At 41.2% G+C, this 18,940-nt stretch overlaps 1 protein-coding gene across 1 annotated transcript in view; it reads left to right on the plus strand.

Moving 5' to 3' along the window:
- LOC126281958 (fructose-1,6-bisphosphatase 1) overlaps positions 1-18,940 on the plus strand; it is a 119,407-nt gene that overhangs the window by 69,471 nt on the left and 30,996 nt on the right. The window contains exon 2 of the mRNA XM_049981330.1: positions 16,607-16,751. Coding sequence (XP_049837287.1) covers positions 16,607-16,751 — 145 coding nt within the window. The remainder of the gene's footprint in view (positions 1-16,606; positions 16,752-18,940) is intronic.

The raw sequence follows: 18,940 nt of genomic DNA on the forward strand, positions 1-18,940 counted from the left end.
CGAGCTACAATATTTCACCCCTCCCTTCTCCTTCAGCACCCCATGTGATTAACTCTGGTGAGATTTGATTTTCTACCAACATTTCTGGGTGTCTGCGCAACAAACTTTCACTCTTCATCCTTCGTGTGAGGGGTGCTTTGCACGAGGCCACACCCATTTCACATGTGACCATCCTGTGTACAGACCCTGTTCCAGATGAGGTGGATATAGCTGAAATAACAGCAACACTCAGAACCAATGGCATGTTCAAAATATGTGTCCTCTCTTCACTGCCCCCACGACACCGACACCTCCTGTGCTGGACCATTCACATGTGCAGGACAATCAGTCCACCTGCCTTACTGCATGGCAGACTATGCCTCCTCTAGTCCACCCTGCATGAACCTTCCCGACTACAAAAAATAGTCCACCCATGCCCTCCATTCAGACGAGACGAGCCACGACATGGGTGGTAATACTACCTTGCATGATCAACCAGCACCCGTCAAGCAGCCTATAACACCCCTGTGTTCAACAATAGCCACTTACTTTCTCCAGTGCTTTGCATTTCCCAGGGGGAGAAGAGGGAGGGGGAAGAAGGGAGGACTTTGTGGTGACCATTGAATGTCAATGACTCAGAAACGAGTGGTGCTCTATCTTTGGATGCAGTGCGCTTTGGAAAACGTTGAGACTTTGTTTGTTTTCACATGCTGTGCTATATTTTTTTTGTGATCATATGTGAATAAAGAGTGTTTGATTATAAATGTTGGTTATTTCTGTCTGGGATCTCACTGGCCTTGATAGAAAACCTGCATTTGTTGTGTGTTCATATCACAACAGCGTCATAATGTGAGTTTTCTGTCAATGCTGATGAGTTCTCAGATAAAAATGACCAACATTTACAATCAAACACTCTTTATTCATGCATGATTACACAAACATATAGCACATCATGTGAAAATGAATAGTCTCAACATTTTACAAAGCTCACTGCATCCGAAGAAAGAGCACTTCTCATTCCAGAGTCATTGGCATTCAGTGATCGCCACAACGGTATACTCTACACACTCTTACCAAAGTTAATATTTCACGGATACATATCTATAGTGTCAGATACTAAAGTCATAAAAAGAGCATAGAGTTGAAATGCTCTTAGCAAGTATCAAGTCACATGCGAAATGTAGTAAGTAAGAATGTTAGCACTTCCTGAAATCCTCGCATAGATTGCACAAAGAAGCCAAAGATCTAACTTTAAAAGGAATTGTTTTAATAAATCCATCAAGATCCATACTTTGAAGGCCACTGAATGGTGTTTAATCTTACATGCTTATCTTATCATTTCATCCATGGATGCTATTCACAAACGGTGTGCCCTAGTCACTTAAATCTTATGAAAGTATTATTTGGTCAGTATAATACATAATAAAGTACGATATCTTCTTGGACTTACCTATGACAATATATTCTTGTTATTTTAAAAGATAATGTCTGTGTAAAGCGTGACTTTTTTTCCTTTAGTCAGCCTCTTTAGAACTAGATGAGCATATATCCAATAATATGAAATAAGTGCAGCAATATTCAGTTAAATGAAGTAACAAAAATTCGTCCATCTAATCTGCATAATCCCCCCATGAACCATGGACCTTGCCGTTGGTGGGGAGGCTTGCGTGCCTCAGCGATACAGATGGCCGTACCGTAGGTGCAACCACAACGGAGGGGTATCTGTTGAGAGGCCAGACAAACGTGTGGTTCCTGAAGAGGGGCAGCAGCCTTTTCAGTAGTTGCAGGGGCAACAGTCTGGATGATTGACTGATCTGGCCTTGCAACATTAACCAAAACGGCCTTGCTGTGCTGGTACTGCGAACGGCTGAAAGCAAGGGGAAACTACAGCCGTAATTTTTCCCGAGGACATGCAGCTTTACTGTATGATTAAATGATGATGGCATCCTCTTGGGTAAAATATTCCGGAGGTAAAATAGTCCCCCATTCGGATCTCCGGGCGGGGACTACTCAGGAGGATGTCGTTATCAGGAGAAAGAAAACTGGCATTCTACGGATCGGAGCGTGGAATGTCAGATCCCTTAATCGGGCAGGTAGGTTAGAAAATTTAAAAAGGGAAATGGATAGGTTAAAGTTAGATATAGTGGGAATTAGTGAGGTTCGGTGGCAGGAGGAACAAGACTTCTGGTCAGGTGACTACAGGGTTATAAACACAAAATCAAATAGGGGTAATGCCGGAGTAGGTTTAATAATGAATAGGAAAATAGGAATGCGGGTTAGCTACTACAAACAGCATAGTGAACGCATTATTGTGGCCAAGATAGATACGAAGCCCACACCTACTACAGTAGTACAAGTTTATATGCCAACTAGCTCTGCAGATGATGAAGAAATTGAAGAAATGTACGATGAAATAAAAGAAATTATTCAGATAGTGAAGGGAGACGAAAATTTAATAGTAATGGGTGACTGGAATTCGAGTGTAGGAAAACGGAGAGAAGGAAACATAGTAGGTGAATATGGATTGGGGCTAAGAAATGAAAGAGGAAGCCGCCTAGTAGAATTTTGCACAGAGCACAACTTGATCATAGCTAACACTTGGTTTAAGAATCATGAAAGAAGGTTGTATACGTGGAAGAACCCTGGAGATACTAAAAGGTATCAGATAGATTATATAATGGTAAGACAGAGATTTAGGAACCAGGTTTTAAGTTGTAAGACATTTCCAGGGGCAGATGTGGACTCTGACCACAATCTATTGGTTATGACCTGTAGATTAAAACTGAAGAAACTGCAAAAATGTGAGAAATTAAGGAGTTGGGACCTGGATAAACTGAAAGAACCAGAGGTTGTACAGAGTTTCAGAGAGAGCATAAGGGAACAATTGACAGGAATAGGGGAAAGAAATACAGTAGAAGAAGAATGGGTAGCTCTGAGCGATGTAGTAGTGAAGGCAGCAGAGGATAAAGTAGGTACAAAGACGAGGGCTGCTAGAAATCCTTGGGTAACAGAAGAAATATTGAATTTAATTGATGAAAGGAGAAAATATAAAAATGCAGTAAATGAAGCAGGCAAAAAGGAATACAAACGTCTCAAAAATGAGATCGACAGGAAGTGCAAAATGGCTAAACAGGGATGGCTAGAGGACAAATGTAAGGATGTAGAAGCTTATCTCACTAGGGGTAAGATAGATACTGCCTACAGGAAAATTAGAGAGACCTTTGGAGAGAAGAGAACCACGTGTATGAATATCAAGAGCTCAGATGGCAGCCCAGTTCTAAGCAAAGAAGGGAAGGCAGAAAGGTGGAAGGAGTATATAGAAGGCTTATACAAGGGCGATGTACTTGAGGACAATATTATGGAAATAGAAGAGGATGTAGATGAAGACGAAATGGGAGATACGATACTGCGTGAAGAGTTTGACAAAGCACTGAAAGACCTGAGTCGAAACAAGGCCCCCGGAGTAGACAACATTCCATTAGAACTACTGACGGCCTTGGGAGAGCCAGTCATGACAAAACTCTACCAGCTGGTGAGCAAGATGTATGAGACAGGCGAAATACCCTCAGACTTCAAGAAGAATATAATAATTCCAATCCCAAAGAAAGCAGGTGCTGACAGATGTGAAAATTACCGAACTATCAGTTTAATAAGCCACGGCTGCAAAATACTAACGCGAATTCTTTACAGACGAATGGAAAAACTGGTAGATGCAGACCTCGGGGAGGATCAGTTTGGATTCCGTCGAAATGTTGGAACACGTGAGGCAATACTGACCTTACGACTTATCTTAGAAGAAAGATTAAGAAAAGGCAAACCTACGTTTCTAGCATTTGTAGACTTAGAGAAAGCTTTTGACAATGTTGACTGGAATACTCTTTTTCAAATTCTAAAGGTGGCAGGGGTAAAATACAGGGAGCGAAAGGCAATTTATAATTTGTACAGAAACCAGATGGCAGTAATAAGAGTCGAGGGGCATGAAAGGGAAGCAGTGGTTGGGAAAGGAGTGAGACAGGGTTGTAGCCTCTCCCCGATGTTATTCAATCTGTATATTGAGCAAGCAGTAAAGGAAACAAAAGAAAAATTTGGAGTAGGTATTAAAATTCATGGAGACGAAGTAAAAACTTTGAGGTTCGCCGATGACATTGTAATTCTGTCAGAGACGGCAAAGGACTTGGAAGAGCAGTTGAACGGAATGGACAGTGTCTTGAAAGGAGGATATAAGATGAACATTAACAAAAGCAAAACGAGGATAATGGAATGTAGTCAAATTAAATCGGGTGATGCTGAGGGAATTAGATTAGGAAATGAGACACTTAAAGTAGTAAAGGAGTTTTGCTATTTAGGATGTAAAATAACTGATGATGGTCGAAGTAGAGAGGATATAAAATGTAGACTGGCAATGGCAAGGAAAGCGTTTCTGAAGAAGAGAAATTTGTTAACATCGAATATAGATTTATGTATCAGGAAGTCGTTTCTGAAAGTATTTGTTTGGAGTGTAGCCATGTATGGAAGTGAAACATGGACGATAACTAGTTTGGACAAGAAGAGGATAGAAGCTTTCGAAATGTGGTGCTACAGAAGAATGCTGCTGAAGATTAGATGGGTTGATCACATAACTAATGAGGAAGTATTGAATAGAATTGGGGAAAAGAGAAGTTTGTGGCACAACTTGGCCAGAAGAAGGGATCGGTTGGTAGGGCATGTTCTGAGGCATCAAGGGATCACCAGTTTAGTATTGGAGGGCAGCGTGGAGGGTAAAAATCGTAGAGGGAGACCAAGAGACGAATACACTAAATCAGATTCAGAAGGATGTAGGTTGCAGTAGGTACTGGGAGATGAAGCAGCTTGCACAGGATAGAGTAGCATGGAGAGCTGCATCAAACCAGTCTCAGGACTGAAGACAACAACAACAATCTGCATAATGACAGTACAGCAACACTATGAAGGTATATTATGACCTCAGACCAATCACAAGAGAGTTATGATGAGACCTCAGAGCTCAAGTTATATCTTGGTGTATCAGAACACTGTTGTTGTTGTTGTCTTCAGTCCTGAGACTGGTTTGATGCAGCTCTCCATGCTACTCTATCCTGTGCAAGCTGCTTCATCTCCCAGTACCTACTGCAACCTACATCCTTCTGAATCTGCTTAGTGTACTCATCTCTCGGTCTCCCTCTACGATTTTTACCCTCCACGCTGCCCTCCAATGCTAAATTTGTGATCCCTTGATGCCTCAAAACATGTCCTACCAACCGATCCCTTCTTCTAGTCAAGTTGTGACACAAACTTCTCTTCTCCCCAATCCTATTCAATACCTCCTGATTAGTTACGTGATCTGTCCACCTTATCTTCAGTATTCTTCTGTAGCACCACATTTCAAAAGCTTCTATTCTCTTCTTGTCCAAACTAGTTATCGTCCATGTTTCACTTCCATACATGGCTACACTCCAAACAAATACTTTCAGAAACTACTTCCTGATACATAAATCTATATTTGATGTTAACAACTTTCTCTTCTTCAGAAACGCTTTCCTTGCCATTGCCAGTCTACATTTTATATCCTCTCTACTTCGACCATCATCAGTTATTTTACTTCCTAAATAGCAAATCTCCTTTACTACTTTAAGTGTCTCATTTCCTAATCTAATTCCCTCAGCATCACCCGATTTAATTTGACTACATTCCATTGTCGTCGCTTTGCTTTTGTTGATGTTCATCTTATATCCTCCTTTCAAGACACTGTCCATTCTGTTCAACTGCTCTTCCAAGTCCTTTGCCGTCTCTGACAGAATTACAATGTCATCGGCGAACCTCAAAGTTTTTACTTCGTCTCCATGAATTTTAATACCTACTCCAAATTTTTCTTTTGTTTCCTTTACTGCTTGCTCAATATACAGATTGAATAACATCGGGGAGAGGCTACAACCCTGTCTCACTCCTTTCCCAACCACTGCTTCCCTTTCATGCCCCTCGACTCTTATGACTGCCATCTGGTTTCTGTACAAATTATAAATAGCCTTTCGCTCCCTGTATTTTACCCCTGCCACCTTTAGAATTTGAAAAAGAGTATTCCAGTCAACATTGTCAAAAGCTTTCTCTAAGTCTACAAATGCTAGAAACGTAGGTTTGCCTTTTCTTAATCTTTCTTATAAGATAAGTCGTAAGGTCAGTTTTGCCTCACGTGGTCCAACATTTCCCCGGAATCCAAACTGATCCTCCCCGAGGTCTGCATCTACCAGTTTTTCCATTCGTCTGTAAAGAATTCACGTTAGTATTTTGCAGCCGTGGCTTATTAAACTGATAGTTCGGTAATTTTCACATCTGTCAGCACCTGCTTTCTTTGGGATTGGAATTATTATATTCTTCTTGAAGTCTGAGGGTATTTCGCCTGTCTCATACATCTTGCTCACCAGCTGGTAGAGTTTTGTCAGGACTGGCTGTCCCAAGGCCGTCAGTAGTTCTAATGGAATGTTGTCTACTCCAGGGGCCTTGTTTCGACTCAGGTCTTTCAGTGCTCTGTCAAACTCTTCACGCAGTATCGTATCTCCCATTTCGTCTTCATCTACATCCTCTTCCATTTCCATAATATTGTCCTAAAGTACATCGCCCTTGTATAAACCTTCTATATACTCCTTCCACCTTTGTGCCTTCCCTTCTTTGCTTAGAACTGGGCTGCCATCTGAGGTCTTGATATTCATACACGTGGTTCTCTTCACTCCAAAGGTCTCTTTAATTTTCCTGTAGGCAGTATCTATCTTACCCCTAGTGAGATAAGCTTCTACATCCTTACATTTGTCCTCTAGCCATCCCTGTTTAGCCATTTTGCACTTCCTGTCGATTTCATTTTTGAGACGTTTGTATTCCTTTTTGCCTGCTTCATTTACTGCATTTTTATATTTTCTCCTTTCATCAATTAAATTCAATATTTCTTCTGTTACCCAAGGATTTCTAGCAGCCCTCGTCTTTGTACCTACTTTATCCTCTGCTGCCTTCACTACTACATCGCTCAGAGCTACCCATTCTTCTTCTACTGTATTTATTTCCCCTTTTCCTGTCAATTGTTCCCTTATGCTCTCCCTGAAACTCTGTACAACCTCTGGTTCTTTCAGTTTATCGAGGTCCCATCTCCTTAATTTCCCACATTTTTGCATTTTTTTCAGTTTTAATCTACAGGTCATAACCAATAGATTGTGGTCAGAGTCCACATCTGCCCTGGAAATGTCTTACAACTTAAAACCTGGTTCCTAAATCTCTGTCTTACCATTATATAATCTATCTGATACCTTTTAGTATCTCCAGGGTTCTTCCACGTATACAACCTTCTTTCGTGAATCTTAAACCAAGTTGTGCTCTGTGCAAAATTCTACTAGGCGGCTTACTCTTTCATTTCTTAGCCCCAATCCATATTCACCTACTATGTTTCCTTCTCTCCCTTTTACTACACTCGAATTCCAGTCACCCAATACTATTAAATTTTCGTCTCCCTTCACTATCTGAATTCTTTCTTTTATTTCATCGTACATTTCTTCAATTTCTTCATCATCTGCAGAGCTAGTTGGCATATAAACTTGTACTACTGTAGTAGGTGTGGGCTTCGTATCTATCTTGCCCCAATAATGCGTTCACTATGCTGTTTGTAGTAGCTTACCCGCATTCCTATTTTCCTATTCATTATTAAACCTACTCCTGCATTACCCCTATTTGATTTTGTGTTTATAACCCTGTAGTCACCTGACCAGAAGTCTTGTTCCTCCTGCCACCGAACTTCACTAATTCCCACTATATCTAACTTTAACCTATCCATTTCCCTTTTTAAATTTTCTAACCTACCTGCCCGATTAAGGGATCTGACATTCCACGCTCCGATCCGTAGAACGCCAGTTTTCTTTCTCCTGATAACGACATCCTCCTGAGTAGTCCCCGCCCGGAGATCCGAATGGGGGACTCTTTTACCTCCGGAATATTTTACCCAAGAGGTTGCCATCATCATTTAATCATACAGTAAAGCTGCATGTCCTCGGGAAAAATTACGGCTGTAGTTTCCCCTTGCTTTCAGCTGTTCGCAGTACCAGCACAGCAAGGCCGTTTTGGTTAATGTTGCAAGGCCAGATCAGTCAATCATCCAGACTGTTGCCCCTGCAACTACTGAAAAGGCTGCTGCCCCTCTTCAGGAACCACACGTTTGTGTGGCCTCTCAACAGATACCCCTCCGTTGTGGTTGCACCTACGGTACGGCCATCTGTATCGCTGAGGCACGCAAGCCTCCCCACCAACGGCAAGGTCCATGGTTCATGGGGGAACACTAGAAGTTTGAAATCTGTTGCATCCTACACTCAAGCTGATATATGTTCCAGACTGCTTGACAATACAATACTAACCCATTTTTTCTGTGTATTGTTAGTTAACAGTCTCAGTTAAACTTCCATGAAGGATTCTCTAAAGAGGACATCAAATATGACCTATCAAATGAAGATCTTGCAGCACTGAGCAAGAAAAATTGCCCTGTCGATAAATTCTGTGATCTTGATGAATTGTTGAACTCTTTGTGTGGTGTCCTAAAGCACTAAACTCAGTTAAAACTATTAGAGGGAAACATTCCACGTGGGAAAAATATATCTAAAAACAAAGATGATGTGACTTACCAAACGAAAGTGCTGGCAGGTCGATAGACACACAAACAAACACAAAAATACACACAAAATTCAAGCTTTTGCAACCAACGGTTGCTTCATCAGGAAAGAGGGAAGGAGAGGGAAAGACGAAAGGATGTGGGTTTTAAGGGAGAGGGTAAGGAGTCATTCCAATCTCGGGAGCGGAAAGATTTACCTTAGGGGGAAAAAAGGACAGGTATACACTCGCGCACACACACACACACACATGTCCATCTGCACATAACAGACTCAAGCAGTCATATGTAAAGCAAAGAGTTTGGGCAGAGATTTCTGTCGAGGAGGAAGTACAGAGGCAAAGATGTTGTTGAAAGACAGGTGAGATATGAGTGGCGGCAACTTGAAATTAGTGGAGGCTGAGGCCAGGCGGATAACGAGAAGAGAGGATATACTGAAGGGCAAGTTCCCATCTCCGGAGTTCTGACAGGTTGGTGTTAGTGGGAAGTATCGAGATAACCCGGGCGGTATAACACTGTGCCAAGATGTGCTGGCTGTGCACCAAGGCATGTTTAGCCACAGGGTGATCCTCATTACCAACAAACACTGTCTGCCTGTGTGCCTGTGTCATTCCCACATAGAAAGCGTCACAGAGTAGGCAAGTCAGTTGGTAAATCATGTGGATGCTTTCACACGTGGCTATGCCTTTGATCATGTACATCTTCCGGGTTACAGGACTGGAGTAGGAGGTGGTGGGAGGGTGCATGGGGCAGGTTTTACACCGGGGGCAGTTACAAGGATAGAAGCCAGAGGGTAGGGAAGGTGGTTTGGGGATTTCATAGGGATGAACTGAGGTTACGAACGTTAGGTGGATGGCGGAAAGACACTCTTGGTGGAGTGGGGAGGATTTCATGAAGGATGGATCTCATTTAAGGGCAGGATTTGAGGAAGTTGTATCCCTGCTGGAGAGCCACATTCAGAGTCTGATCCAGTCCCAGAAAGTATCCTGTCACAAGTGGGGCACTTTTGGGGTTCTTCTGTGGGAGGTTCCGGGTTTGAAGGGATGAGGAAGTGGCTCTGGTTATTTGCTTCTTTACCAGGTCAGGAGGGTAGTTGTGGGACGCGAAAGCTATTTTCAGGTTGTTGGTGTAATGGTTCAGGGATTCCGGACTGGAGCAGATTCGTTTGCCACGAAGACCTAGGCTGTAGGGAAGGGACCGTTTGATGTGGAATGGGTGGCAGCTGTCACAATGGAGGTACTGTTGCTTGTTGGTGGGTTTGATGTGGACGGATGTGTGAAGCTGGCCATTGGACAGATGGAGGTCAACGTCAAGGAAAGTGGCACGGGATTTGGAGTAGGACCAGGTGAATCTGATGGAACCAAAGGAGTTGAGGTTGGTGAGGAAATTCTGGAGTTCTTCTTCACTGTGAGTCCAGATCATGAAGATGTCATCAATAAATCTGTACCAAACTTTGGGTTGGCAGGCTTGGGTAACCAAGAAGGCTTCCTCTAAGCGACCCATAAATAGGTTGGTATACGAGGGGGCCATCCTGGTACCCATGGCTGTTCCCTTTAATTGTTGGTATGTCTGGCCTTCAAAAGTGAAGAAGTAGTGGGTCAGGATGAAGCTGGCTAAGGTAATGAGGAAAGAGGTTTTAGGTAGGGTGGCAGGTGATCGGCGTGAAAGGAAGTGCTCCATTGCAGCGAGGCCCTGGACGTGCGGGATATTTGTGTATAGGGAAGTGGTATCAATGGTTACAAGGATGGTTTCCGGGGGTAACAGATGGGTAAGGATTCCAGGCGTTCGAGAAACTGGTTGGTGTCTTTGATGAAGGATGGGAGACTGCATGTAATGGGTTGAAGGTGTTGATCTACGTAGGCAGAGATACGTTCTGTGGGGGCTTGGTAACGAGCTAAAATGGGGTGGCCGGGATGATTGGGTTTGTGAATTTTAGGAAGGAGGTAGAAGGTAGGGGTGCGGGGTGTCGGTAGGGTCAGGAGGTTGATGGAGTCAGGTGAAAGGTTTTGTAGGGGCCTAAGGTTCTGAGGATTCCTTGAAGCTCCACCTGGCCATCATGAATGGGATTACCTTGGCAAACTTTGTATGTGGTATTGTCTGAAAGCTGACGCAGTCCCTCAGCCACATACTCCCGACGATCAAGTACCACAGTCGTGGAACCCTTGTCTGCCGGAAGAATGACGATGGATTGGTCAGCCTTCAGATCACGGATAGCCTGGGCTTCAGAAGTCATGATGTTGGTAGTAGGATTAAGGTTTCTTTAAGAAGGATTGAGAGGCAAAGCTGGAAGTCAGAAATTCCTGGAAGGTTTGGAGAGGGTGATTTTGAGGAAGAGGAGGTGGGTCCCACTGTGACGGAGGTCGTAACTGTTCCAGGCAGGGTTCAATTTGTATAGTGTGTTGGGAGTTGGATCAATAGGAGTAGATTTAGGATCATTTTTCTTCGTGGCAAAGTGATATTTCCAGCAGAGAGTATGAGTGTAGGACAGTAAATCTTTGACGAGGACTGTTTGGTTGAATCTGGGAGTGGGGCTGAAGGTGAGGCCTTTGGATAGGACTGAGGTTTTGGATTGGGAGAGAGGTTTGGAGGAAAGGTTAACTACTGAATTAGGGTGTTGTGGTTCCAGATTGTGTTGACTGGAATTTTGAGGTTTTGGAGGAAGTGGAGCTGGAAGCGGGAGATTGAGTAGATGGGAGAGACTGGGTTTGTGTGCTATGAGAGGAGGTTGGGGTTTGCTGGAGAGGTTGTGAAGGGTGAGTGAGTTGCCTTTCCGGAGGTGGGAAACCAGGAGATTGGATAGTTTTTCGAGATGGAGGGTGGCATGCTGTTCTAATTTGCGGTTGTCCTGTAGGGGGATGCTCTGAACAGCCGGTGTGGATGTGGGAGAGGAAAGATTGAGGACTTTTACTAAGGATAAGAGTTGACGGGTGTGTTCATTGGCTGAGTTGATGGGTAGGTGAAGGATTAGGTGGGTGACGGCAATGGATTGTTCAGTTTGGAACTGGTATAGGGACTGATGGAAAGAAGGGTTGCAGCCAGAGATGGGAACTTTAAGTGTGAGGCCTTTGAGTGTAATTCCAAATGTCAGACAAGCCATGCTCAGCAAAGGGCTCATTCACAGGTGCTCAAAGACCTATGATATCTTTTAACAGAATATAATAAACCCCATATTTCTGGAGCATGCATTTTATTTTCTGGTCAACACCAAAATACGTGTTGTTGTCTTCAGTCCTGAGACTGGTTTGATGGAGCGCTCCATGCTACTCTATCCTGTGCAAGTTGCTTCATCTCCCAGTACTTACTGCAACCTACATCCTTCTGTATCTGCTTAGTGTATTCATCTCTTGGTCTCCCTCTACGATTTTTACCCTCCACACTGCCCTACCACGCTAAATTAGTGATCCCTTGATGCCTCAGAACATGTCCTACCAACCGGTCCCTTCTTCTTGACAAGTTGTGCCACAAACTTCTCTTCTCCCCAATTCTATTCAATACCTCATTAGTTATATGATCTAATCATCTAATCTTCAGCATTCATCTGTAGCACCACATTTCAAAAGCTTCTATTCTCTTCTTGTCCAAACTATTTATCATCCATGTTTCACTTCCATACATGGCTACACTCCGTACAAATACTTTCAGAAACAACTTCCTGACACTTAAATCTATACTCGATATTAACAAATTTCTCTTCTTCAGGAACGCTTTCCTTGCCATTGCTATTCTATATTTTATATCCTCTCTACTTCGACCATCATCAGTTATTTTGCTCCCCAAATAGCAAAACTTCTTTACTACTTTAAGTGTGTCATCTCCTAATCTAATTCCCTCAGCATCACCAGACTTAATTCGACTACATTCCACTATCCTCGTTTTGCTTTTGTTTATGTTCATCTTATATCCTCCTTTCAAGACACTGTCCATTCCGTTCAACTGCTCTTCCAAGTCCTTTGCTGTCTCTGACAGAATTACAACTTTTTATTTCTTCTTCATGGACTTTAATACTTACCCCAAATTTTTCTTCTGTTTCCTTTACTGCTTGCTCAATATACAGATTGAATAACATAGGGGAGAGTCTACAACCCTGTCTCACTCCCTTCATCACAACTGCTTCCCTTTCATGCCTCTCGACTCTTATAACTGCCATTTGGTTTCTGTACAAATTGTAAATAGCCTTTCGCTCCCTGTATTTTATCCCTGCCAGCTTCAGAGTTTGAGCAGGCCAGTGTGGCCGTGCGGTTCTAGGCGCTACAGTTTGGAACCGAACGACCGCCAAGGTCGCAGGTTCGAATCCTGCCTTGGGCGTGGATTTGTGTGCTGTCCTTAGGTTAGTTAGGTACAAGTAGTTCTACGTTCTAGGGGACTGATGACCGCAGATGTTAAGTAGCATAGTCCTCAGAGCCATTTTTGAACCTTCAGGATTTGAAAGAGCGTATTCCAGTAAACATTTTCAAAAGCTTTCTCTAAGTCTACAAATGCTAGAAATGTAGGTTTGTCTTTCCTTAATCTATTTTCTAAGATAAGACGTAGGGTCAGTATTGCCTCACGTGTTCCGACATTTCTTCGAAATCCTAACTGATCCTTGCCGAGGTCGGCTTCTACCAGTTTTCCCATTCGTCTGTCAAGAATTCGCTTAAGTATTTTGCAACTGTGACTTATTAAACTGATAGTTCGGTAATTTTCACATCTGTCAACACCTGCTTTCTTTGGGATTGGAATTATTATATTCTTCTTGAAGTCTGAGGCAATTTTGCTTGTCTCATACATCTTGCTCACCAGCTGGTAGAGTTTTGTCAGGACTGGCTGTCCCAAGGCCGTCAGTAGTTCTAATGGAATGTTGTCTACTCCGGGGGCCTTGTTTCGACTCAGGTCTTTCAGTGCTCTGTCAAACTCTTCACGCAGTATCGTATCTCCCATTTCGTCTTCATCTACATCCTCTTCCATTTCCATAATATTGCCCTAAAGTACATCGCCCTTGTATAAACCTTCTATATACTCCTTCCACCTTTGTGCCTTCCCTTCTTTGCTTAGAACTGGGCTGCCATCTGAGGTCTTGATATTCATACACTTGGTTCTCTTCACTCCAAAGGTCTCTTTAATTTTCCTGTAGGCAGTATCTATCTTACCCCTAGTGAGATAAGCTTCTACATCCTTACATTTGTCCTCTAGCCATCCCTGTTTAGCCATTTTGCACTTCCTGTCGATCTCATTTTTGAGACGTTTGTATTCCTTTTTGCCTGCTTCATTTACTGCATTTTTATATTTTCTCCTTTCATCAATTAAATTCAATATTTCTTCTGTTACCCAAGGATTTCTAGCAGCCCTCATCTTTGTACCTACTTTATCCTCTGCTGCCTTCACTACTACATCCCTCAGAGCTACCCATTCTTCTTCTACTGTATTTATTTCCCCTTTTCCTGTCAATTGTTCGCTTATGCTCTCACTGAAACTCTGTACAACCTCTGGTTTAGTCAGTTTATCCAGGTCCTATCTCCTTAAATTCCCACCTTTTGGCAGTTTCTTCAGTTTTAATCTACAGTTCATAACCAATAGATTGTGGACAGAGTCCACCTGGTTCCTAAATCTCTGTCTTACCATTATGTAATCTGTCTGATACCTTTTAGTATCTCCAGGATTCTTCCATGTATACAACCTTCTTTTATGATTCCTGAACCAAGTGTTAGCTATGATTAAGGTATGCTCTGTGCAAAATTCTACCAGACGGTTTCCTCTTTCGTTTCTCTCCCCCAATCCATATTCACTCACTATGTTTCCTTCCCTCCCTTTTCCTACTCTCGAATTCCAGTCACCCATGACTGTTAAATTTTCGTCTCCCTTCATTACCTGAATAATTTCTTTTATCTCATCATACATTTCATCAATTTCTTCATCATCTGCAGAGCTAGTTGGCATGGAAGAAATGTTGCCTCACTTGGAAGATTCTTTCAGGTGTCATTGATGAAGGATGCTTTCTAATGCTGGATGATGACCAGTAAAGTAAGATGCATGCTACTGTAGCTGAATAAGTACTTACTTTAGAATTATATAGTTAGGCTATCACAGAAAAGGGCCGTACAAGTAAAATTAGAAAAACAAAGTCAGGACTTTTTGCTCAGTTCCGGTATTTTATTCATTATAATAGGAAATCAATCAGAAAATAGTGAAGAGGTACATGTGTCATCGAGTAAAACAGAAGTGATTTCTGGCATTCCCCAAGGTAGTGTTATAGGCCCTTTGCTGTTCCTTATCTATATAAATGATTTGGGAGACAATCTGAGCAGCCATCTTTGGTTGTTTGCAGATGATGCTGTTGTTTATCAACTAATAATGTTTCCATCAGAAGATCAAAACAAACTGCAAAATGATTTAGAAAAGATATCTGAATGGTGCAAAAAGTGACAGTTGACCCTAAATAACAAAAAGTGTGACATCATCCACATGAGTGCTAAAAGGAACTCGTTAAACTTTGGTTACATTATAAATCAGTCTAATCTAAAAGCCATAAATTCAACCAAATATCTAGGTATTATATTTATGAACAACTTAAATTTGAAGGAACACATAGAAAATATTGTGGGGAAGGCTAACCAAAGACTGTGTTTTATTGGCAGGACACTTAGAAAATGTAACAGACCTACTACGCTTTTCCGTCCTCTTTTAGAATACTTCTGTGTGGTGTGGGATCCTTACCAGGTAGGATAGGTGGAGTACATCAAAAAAGTTCAAAGACAGGCAGTGTGTTTTTTATTATCACAAAATATGGAAGAGAGAGTCACAGAAATGATACAGGATTTGGGCTGGACATCATTAAAAGAAAGGTGTGTTTAGTTGCGACGGAATCTTCTCACGAAATTCCAGTAACCAACTTTCACCTCCGAATGCGAAAATATATTGTTGACACTGATCTACATAGGGAGGAACTATCACCACGATAAAATAAGGGAAATCAGAGCTCGTAGGGAAAGATATAGGTGTTCATGCTTTCCGCGTGCTATATGAGATTGGAATAATAGAGAATTGTGAAGGTGGTTCGATGAACCCTCTGCCAGGCACTTAAATGTGATTTGCAGAGTATCCATGTAGATGAAGATGTAGATAGAAGCGTCACGAGAGGACAGAAGGTACAAAACAAAATCCTGAAGTAGACTTCTTCTCTTGCTTCTAAGCAGTCACATTATGCCTCACACACACACACACACACACACACACACACGCAAACCACAAACACACCTCACACACACGACTGCAGTCTCAGGCAATGGAAATCACTTTTCAGTTTCAGTTGCCTGAGACTGCAGGCGTGTGTGTGTGAGAGTTGATTTGGGTGTGCACGCGCGTGTGTGTGTGTGTGTGTGTGTGTGTGTGTGTGTGTCTGTTGTTGATGGACGCCTTAATGGCCAAAAACTTTTAATTGTGAGAGTCTTTTTGCTGTGCCTATCTGTGACTCAGCATCTCCACTGTATTGTAAAGGTCAGTATTATTCCTTCAAACAACACAGAGAAAGCTATGTCTCATCTTTTTTTTAATGAAGGCTCTTTTTGTGCCCATAGTTCTAAATGGAAAATGAAATATGAAGGCTCTCGCTAGTGAAATGTGAAAACTGGTGTAGCTAATTCACTGGATGGAGTCCTACCAAAGTCAGTGATGATAAATTTATGACCTTGTAGCTGAATGATAAACATTATCCCTCACACTCCTAGAGGGTTAAGAAAGATACAATGACAGCTGTGCTCTAAATGTTTACCAAAAGTTTTCCTATTAGTGCTTCCAGACACACGGATCAGTGCTTAGGGCCTCACCATTTTCTGGGAAGCAATTTTCTTTATTACATTTGTGGATGGAGGTATCAACTATCTGTTTTCTTCACTATGTATTCAGAATCTGAGCTTGTAATGAATGGATCATTTCAGCTAAACTGATACTCTTCTCGTGCTCAGTATCAAATGTTAAATTCTGTCTCCTTTCTTATAGCTTTTAATTCCTTATTTCTGTTTGTAGGTATGGTATAGCTGGAACAACAAATGTCCAGGGTGAAGATGTGAAGAAACTTGATGTGTTATCCAATGAGCTGTTTATTAATATGTTAAGATCCTCATTCACAACATGTCTGCTTGTAAGTGAGGAAAATGAAAATGTAATTGAGGTAAGTATTTCTAACATGTCAGTTTTATAAAGCTGAATAGTAATCCTGTGTGAACTTGTAACTAAAATAAGAGTTGATCTGCCCCCTTCCATTGTCTGCTTCCTGATCTATAACTTGCTAGTAGATACATGGAGCACAATATAATTGGTGAATTCCACATTTTGTGATAGAAATACTGATATGAGCATAAACAAAATGAATATACACCATCTAGAGATGTTATTTGAAGTAGAAAAAAGTTGTGTAAACTGGAAAACAACAATCTGGTGGTTCTAAAAATTGTAAAAAGCTAAGCTAACAACACAATTAAATCAAAGTTACTTCCACAAACAGAGGACGAAATGACAGTTGTCAGAAATTTTTATCTCTCAGACATTTTGTGATCTAACATTAAGAAAGTGTACTAAACAGAACTGTGGTAAAGACATCATGGTATGATTCCAGTCAGGAGGTTTGTAAATTCCCATCCCAGCTAATTTGCGTTTCCTAATTCATTTCAGTTGAATTCCAGGACACCTCATATAATAAAGGTCATGGACAGTTATCTCCTCCATCCTTCTTAAACAGAGCAATTGATCCAACTCTTTTTTTAGTGTAAGATCAGTGTCCAGTGGGAAACTCAGCCAGGAAAGTACTAAAGATGTTAAAAAAGTTCAAAATACTCACAAAAATAAAATGAAAAATAATGTTAGTATATTTCATCAAAATATTGGGGGATTGAAGAATAAAATTGATGAGCTTCTGCTTTGTTTGGAAGATATAGAAACTGCGAATGTAATAGATGTACTATGCCTGTCTGAGCATCACATTGTCACTGATAGGCAAAAGGTTAGCATCAATGGGTACAAATTAGCTGCACATGTAAGTAGAGATAATATGATGAGAGGAGGAGTTGCCATATATGTCAAAAGCTTCCACAGCGCAAAAAATTTAGAAACTAAAAAATTTTGTGTAGAGCAACATATGGAAGCATGTGCCACTGAACTAAAACTAAATGATGTCACTTTCATAATTGTAACAGTGTATAGGTCCCCATCAGGGAATTTCCAGCTATTTCTAGAAAACTTGGATGCTTTGTTGTGCTATCTGTCAGACAGGGGGAAGCAAATTATCATTTGTGGGGATTTCAGTGTTGATTCCCTGAAAGAGTGTAATAGGAAGAATGACCTTGTAGTATTTCAATTTGAGCTCTGTCATTGATTTTCCTACTCGGATAACAAAGAACAGCAGGACATTGATAGATAACTTTTTTATAGACGAAGATAAGTTTAAGGACATAAAGCTTATCCTGTTGAGAATGGTCTTTCAGATCATGGTGCACAGTTAGTTACAGTACATGACATAGCTCCATACAGTATATCAAATCAGATTTTCAAAGCAGTGCCTTCAACTAACAAAATAAATACTGCAAACTTTAGGGAAAGCCTAAAGCAGCTAGACTGGGATGAAGTGTATATGAAACCCGATGCAAACTTGAAATATAACTTATTTCATGATAAATTTTTAAGGGTATTTAAAAATTGTTTTCCCAAGAAAATAGTTAAACATAATTCCAAGAAAACATATAAAAAACTTTGGCTAACTAAAGGAATAAGAATATCTTGCAACTGTAAAAGAGAACTGTATCTAACAGCAAGAGGGAGTACTGATCCCAAAATTGTTCAATATTATAAAAACTATTGTGCAGTACTAAGAAAAATTATTAAAAAGTGCAGAAGCATGTGTATCATGTCTGAGATCACTAACTCTGATAATAAAATTAAAGCAATTTGGAATATTATTGAAAGGGAAACAGGGCAACCAAGAGCACAGGAAGACTTTAGTGCCATAAAACTGAATGACAAGTGTACTAACAAACGATCAGAAATTGGAAATATTTTCAATAATCATTTTTTAAATGTTGTGGAGAAAATAGGATCTAGATCTTCACTAGAAGAGGCAAGGCTTCTAATAGAAGAGGCCATACCTGTGCAGTTTGAAACAACTGTATTTCCACCAACCTCTCCCTCTGAAATCAGTAAAATAATAAACTCACTGAAAAGTAAAAGCTCTTACGGCATTGATGGCATTTCCAGCAAGATACTTAAAGCTTGTTCCCCACAGATAAATAGGATTCTCAGTCATGTATGTAATAGCTCTTTGGAGCAGGATGTTTTACCCCGATATACTGAAATATGCCATTGTAAAAC

The sequence above is a fragment of the Schistocerca gregaria genome, chromosome 7 (assembly GCF_023897955.1).
Source record: "Schistocerca gregaria isolate iqSchGreg1 chromosome 7, iqSchGreg1.2, whole genome shotgun sequence".
NCBI lineage: Eukaryota > Metazoa > Arthropoda > Insecta > Orthoptera > Acrididae > Schistocerca > Schistocerca gregaria.